The sequence below is a fragment of the Drosophila kikkawai genome, chromosome 2L, assembly GCF_030179895.1.
Source record: "Drosophila kikkawai strain 14028-0561.14 chromosome 2L, DkikHiC1v2, whole genome shotgun sequence".
NCBI classification, from domain to species: domain Eukaryota; kingdom Metazoa; phylum Arthropoda; class Insecta; order Diptera; family Drosophilidae; genus Drosophila; species Drosophila kikkawai.
Window position 1 is genome coordinate 21,775,679 of NC_091728.1, and position 6,305 is coordinate 21,781,983.

Sequence of the window (6,305 nt, forward strand, 5' to 3'; positions counted from 1 at the left end):
TGTATAAGGTGGATTTTTTTTTTAATTCAAACAATATATTTTATAGACATAATAAAAAAAATACATTGTCTTCATTTTTGAGCTCTTAGTCAGATATAAAATAAAAAACGTCATTTTCATATTCATTTTATTCATAAAAGTGGTCCAGGCCTTCAAATTCGCCAATAACTTCCATTTGGCACTTACATTAATTCAAAAAATTTGCTTTTGCTTTTTAAAAAGGTAAAATGATTTGACACATTAATATTTATATGTAATTAACCTGAAAAATGGTTTTTTCTTGGTAAAATTTGCTCGTAAAGACCTGCAAAAAAAATTAAATTACGTAGATTGTGCGGATTTGTGCACATTGAGACAAATTGCCTTTTATTTAGAATGAATGCCTCTACAACATATATCGGACGCACAGCAATACAAAGACATATATTTTTTATAGGTCTCTTCAAAGTGAAATATTTTTTCAAAAAAATTTCCTTAGAGGAACACTTAGAAAAATCGGAATATATCAGTAAGACACGCACAGATCTATGTATTAGTACACACGACACATAATAATTATCAGTACTATTGGTCTCCATCAAAACTTTAATCAAAAATTGCTTCTACTTTTTAGTTTTTCAATTTCAAAGTAACCGAATAAAAAATAGCTATTTTCCATCACGTGCATTTTGGCTACAACAGCCGACTTTAACAGTGGATAGGCTTAACAGTGCACTGTTAATTAACATTTCTGGTACTACATTTTATAGAGCCATATATTTTTAATATGTTTACATAAAAAAAACTCAAATATTTAAAGTTTGATAAAATGACTAAATACCACGGAAATGGCAAAATTCCCCATAGTGCAATGTTTGCGTGCCCATATCGCCTCTCGTTTGCGGCTGTATTTGTGGCTAGCCCCCCACTCTGGCCCCCCTTTTTGTTGTCTGTCCCGCTTTGGTCTGTGCGTTTTCCCCTTCTAACTGGATTATAAAAATTGATTTTTAATTTTTATGACAATTTCCAACTGACTCACGACGACGATAGTCGCTCGCCACTCGCCGTTCGTCGTTCGCTTGGCATTCGCCAGGAATGTCGGCTATGTATTCATTCCACCAGTATTTGCTCTTCCTTGGCCAACCGAGCCAGCTTGAACTTGGCATGCCAGTCTGTTTGGCTAACAATGTATGGATAATTTACCGTGGGCTGCAATTACAGGACCCAGGTCCCAGGGGGACAAGGTCAAGTTCAGTTGGTTTCTGGTAGAAAACATGGTAAGGCAGGGGAGGTACCAAAAAATTAATGAGTTTTACAAATTGGTTGGTCGGTTAATAAATAAAATTATTACCAATATTATTTTGTATATTTAAATTAGCAAATATTAATATACGTCATAAAATATGACTCTTTTAAATCCAAAAATTACGAGAGACCTTGGCTAAGCCTAGGATCTCTAGAATTTTTAGTTCCATAAACCTATTTTATTTTACTATTTTCTATATTTAGATGTTTCTTTACCTAACAATAATAAAATAAATTAAATTTATCTATGCCTTGACTTGTACTTTTAATAAATTCAACCCTTTAATGATCATCTTTCACCCACTGTGCCATGTCCGCCATTAAAATGGTGTGTGGTGTGTGTTTGCGGCACTTCGTGACACATTAATCATGACCCGCTCAACGACTGTTTACCTTCGCTCTGACCAGCACCAGCTCCACCTTCACACCCACATTTGTAGCCTTCTCCCACACCCTGACATACTCCCACTCCGGTTTCCATTACTCCCAGGATATTCGACTGTATGCAAATATTACAGTTTGTTTGCTTGCGGGTTTGCCTTTGATCGCTCCATATGGAAATTGGAAAACTTTTTACGCGCTGGCCTCGCGTGAAGCCAAAATGAAAATAGAGGAAAAGCGAGGAGCGATGGAATGGAACTGGAAATGGAAGCCATTCGGTGGGGTCAGTTGTCCTTTTTAGTGCGTGTGTCCTTTAATAAATGTATCAAACGGTTAAACTTTTATAAACTAAAAAGTTCAGAGGATAATTTGAGATTATTTGAAAAGGAAAATAACTTATATAGTTTTGAGTTTAATCTTATTTAATTCATAAGGAAAACTTATAATTTCTCTTTAGATATATGTCTTGTCTTAAAGAAAACTATATTTGAACTTAAGCTTAAAGCTTCAAAACTAATTAGCTCTTTATATATTAACTTTTAATTAATTTATTTAGTTTTTTTTCCCCTCTTCAGATTAATGTTAGTCCCAAGGACATTCTACTGTATGTTTATCGCATATATTTTTCACTGTCTGTCCGGACGGGCTGGCGCCAACAATCGTAATGGATACACCGGGATGGGAGTGGGCTAAGGATGGCCCCTCTGGTCACCGCCCTTTGAAAAGGCTGAAAGTCAACTGCGTCACTGTTTGGGTAGGAAACACAGCCCCATTTTCGCCACTTTCCGGACTTTGGCCAGGCCCATTTCCAGTGACCTTGCGTCATTAAGTTAATTGCTCAAACAGTCGTCGGTCCGTCCAATTGCCGGCCTGAATTATTCAGTTGTTCTGCTCGGCCAACTGGCAATTTTGCGTCTTTTCTAATGTCACCACAGGCTCTCATAGAGCTGCACTGGAAAGGCACCACCCCCTACCGCCCAGTTTTTCCGCTGGCTGGGGGGGGCTGGTGAAAATCCCCACGTGCATTCGCTGTGGTCGTTGGCCCGTTCACGTTGTCTCCTCTATTTTCTCTTTTTAAGAAACGTCACGTGTCACAAGGCTTATTCCCCCGACAATTTCAATTTTTTGAAAAACAAAACGGTGAGATACAAATCCATGCCCAACCATTCGAATTCGCGGTGTGTCTGCGCTGAACTAATTGGATTGAATAGTTTTCCTGCTGCGCTTTTGCAGCGGACATATTTGATATATATATATAGTATTCATATCGGAGAATTCATAGAGGGAAATTCGGTACAGACTAGCCTGGTTTTCAATACATACCTGCATCGTCTTATCCAGTATGAGATGACAACAATTCCACCCAATATCAAACCTCCTAAGGCACACCAAAAAAGGGTCTGAAAATATGGAGAAATTGGGAAAATAAGTTGGGGAAATGTAGAATTTTTTAAAGTAATTTAAACAATAATATTTTATTTATAAATCTCTAAAAAATAATAATAATGTCAGCCCATAGAAAACCTCTCTTCTAAAGCTTTAGATATGATTTCTTCGAAATTTTCCTATTTAAATTAAATGGAAAACTGGATTTTCATTTACCCAAACCCGAAATTAATAAATTATATGTTATCAGCTGACCTTTTGATAATCGTTTCTCATCGCTGTAAAAAAGGTCTTTGCCCTGCCCCCCGAAAAGTTCTCTAATTCGACGTTTCTTAAGCAAAAGTTCACTGAGCAACTTGACATCTTCGTTGGCCTCTTTTCCAAGTCAAGTTAAAAGGTTCATTAGATTTTGCCACCCAACTTTTCCCCCCGGACAAGGCCACGCCTGCTTGGACTTTTTAATCAAATTGTGTATTTCTGTTTTCACGCTTCGCGACGAAGGAGGTTACAAATCATTTGCGAGGGAATCTTTTCAATTTTATGGCCAGACGGACAAGTCAGACCCAGATTCGGAATCAGATCCGGAGGCGGATCATCAATTTTGCAGCCAGAAATGTCAATTGCAGTTGGCATTTCGGGTCAGAGACGAGGCCAAAGAATGTCAATCCGGAGACAAGGCGATAGAAATCAGATTCCTCGTGTGGGAATCCGTCGATTCATTGTGGCGAAGAGGGGAGGGGGCCACGAATGATTTATTGACTATATGTCTGGGATAGGTCATGAAATATGCATCACCAGGAATCCAACAGACGGAAGGAAGGAGGCTGCGACAAGACATCTTTATCTAAGTTGGTCAATTAAATGAATTGCTTTTCAGTTGAGCCTTAACTCTTGCTATTGAAATTGTCTAAAAATAAATTTTGAAGAGGTTGAAGAGCAAACTGAGGTTTTGATTACTCGTTTTTAGAATTAGAATTGGAATATTTAAATACTATAAATTTACAGTTCTGGCTACCAGTTATTATGTTGCTCAATTAAATAAATTGCCATTGGCCTTTAGCCATTTAAGCTTTAACCCTTTTCAATTTCGTCTTGGCTTAGCTGAAAGCAGCGAGCTGTAGGCCCTCAATCCCCGACAATTGTGTAATTTTCCAAACAATTTTGGGGCAATAAAATTCTATTGCCAGGACACACACTCGAAGGCAGCCATTGTCTCCGTCTCTCGGGCTCATCCTGCCTCCGCTGGAACTTCCTGCCCGTCTGGCATCCTGCCAGTTTAGAGACAATGCCACATCAGCTCGAACATTTTCGAACACTTTTCCCGGCTCCACTACTTCCATTTTTGGCAACGACTTTGACATTTTGGCCTAACATTTTTATGCCCCGATAATTGCAACCGCAAGGAGTTGTCAAGTTGCGGAAATTATAATAAAATACTAGAGAGTTCAAGGTTCCGATAGATACTCACAATCCAGTAGTGCGTTTCAGTATGTCTGCTTGGATTCAATTGCATCGCACGTTCCTTTCATCTAAGAGCACGTCACAGTTGGTTTGCTGCAAAAGGAGAAACAAGAGACTGAGTTAAATTAAGACGGAAGATGAGGCTAACAAAGTATCGGCTTGGCAAGTTTCTGCAGAGCACCAAGCGGAAATATTGTTTGCATACTCGTATCTCAAAGTTTGCCCGGCTGGGAGTTAGTTGCAAAAACGGATTGGATTACAGAAGTCGTTAAAATGTAGATACACGGAAGGAAATATCTACAAGATTGATTTTAGATGGTATATATTTGAGTGCTTAAAGCAAAAGAGTCGGAGTTACTTAGAATTTGCATAGACCCTTAAAGATACCTAAATAATAACGTGATAGTTAAAGTATTTATTTTAGTTTTTTCAAGTGTTTTCAAAATAAGTTCTCTAAGAAGGAAAAATAACTATCTCGTGGCAACCTGAACATCAGAGACATCCTATCAATGCTCTTCGCTAAATCTTAATGGCTACTTTGCCTTGCTCGATGCCTTATAATCTGCCATTTCCCCAAGTCCTGTGTTCCTGTGTAATTACACATTTATTGATTTGTTCTTGGCCCGAATATAATTGCCAAAATAGCCAACAATGCCGCCCACCCGTTGATTGAGTGAGCCCAGCTGAGCCAACAGCGAACGCGATTAGCTCAGCTCATCGAATTTTAAGAGCACTTTGTCCAGATTGGAGCTTGGATGTTGGGCATTCGTGGGCGGATGTCCTGGCAAAGTTTCCACCCAAGATTCACAGAGCTCATTGCGTTTGATTTACGAGGACTTGTTCAATGGAGCGTTCTCAATGTCTTAGTGGACGCCGCGCCGCCCTCGCAATTATCGTCAATGGAGGGTCCGAAAATATGAAGAGCAAAAGGAAGAAATCTTTAGCTTAAATGCTTTTGCTTACTTTTGGCATTTCCGTAGGACGTAGGGTAATGGCAAATGGCAAACTGTTGATTGTCAGTCAGTCATGTTCCACGGGCACGCGTCTGAACTTTGAACTTTTTGGGGGAAAACAAATTTTGGGCCCCCAAGTACACTTTTATGGGCATATGGCACAGTGTTTGACATTAATTTATGTAGAAAAAATGTGGGAGCAAGGTGAACTACATTTTTTCCGAAAAACTTTTAAGGAAAACTGAAAATAAATACTTGGAACATGAGGCTAAAGTTTTCACTTTATTCTAACTGATTCAAATTGACTTAAATAACCTGCTGTGGCTCCTAATTTATGCAAGACAAGGCAAAAACTTTTGGAATTTAAAATATATTTTTCGTTAGTACTGAAGGTAAAAGATGTGACAAGGTTTTAAGTTTAAGGATATATTTTTTAGCCACCTTAAGTTAAGTTAATGTTACAGAAGTTCTTTTTAAAACTATAATCTTTGACCAAAGTTCAGCTAAGCATATATTTTTGGCGACTGTTTGACATTTATTTATTTACGCAAATTGAAGTCGAAATAAATGGTCGAAATGAAAAAACTTTTCCTTAGATTTTGCCAAGAAACTTTTGACCTAAAACTATAAAAGAAAACTTACAAGACAAAACACAAAACCCCTATACTTTAACTTGCTTAAATTGTACCAATGATGAAAAATTACAAACTAAGAATAGAACTATAATATCCAAGGCCACACAAATTCCGCATTCAAACACATATTGATCTTGAGATACATATCTCTTTCTTCCACTTAATAACTCCAACTCCCCCTCCACTTGACCTGATTTACCGATTC

The 6,305-nt window shown here is 38.0% G+C and overlaps 1 protein-coding gene across 5 annotated transcripts in view; it reads right to left on the reverse strand.

Moving 5' to 3' along the window:
- Slob (Slowpoke binding protein) overlaps window positions 1-5,691 on the reverse strand; it is a 28,904-nt gene extending 23,213 nt beyond the window's left edge. For 2 of the 5 annotated variants that reach the window (XM_070287940.1, XM_070287937.1), the window contains exons 1-3: window positions 5,476-5,690; window positions 4,520-4,605; window positions 2,989-3,065 (exon numbers count right to left, since the gene is read on the reverse strand). In XM_070287940.1, coding sequence (XP_070144041.1) covers window positions 2,989-2,994 — 6 coding nt within the window. In that variant the 5' untranslated portion in view covers window positions 2,995-3,065; window positions 4,520-4,605; window positions 5,476-5,690. Of the gene's footprint in view, window positions 1-2,988; window positions 3,066-4,519; window positions 4,606-5,475 lie in introns of all 5 variants that reach the window. The other 3 variants (XM_070287938.1, XM_070287947.1, XM_070287944.1) reach the window with 3 other exon arrangements.
- Between the last annotated feature and the right edge of the window lie 614 nt (window positions 5,692-6,305).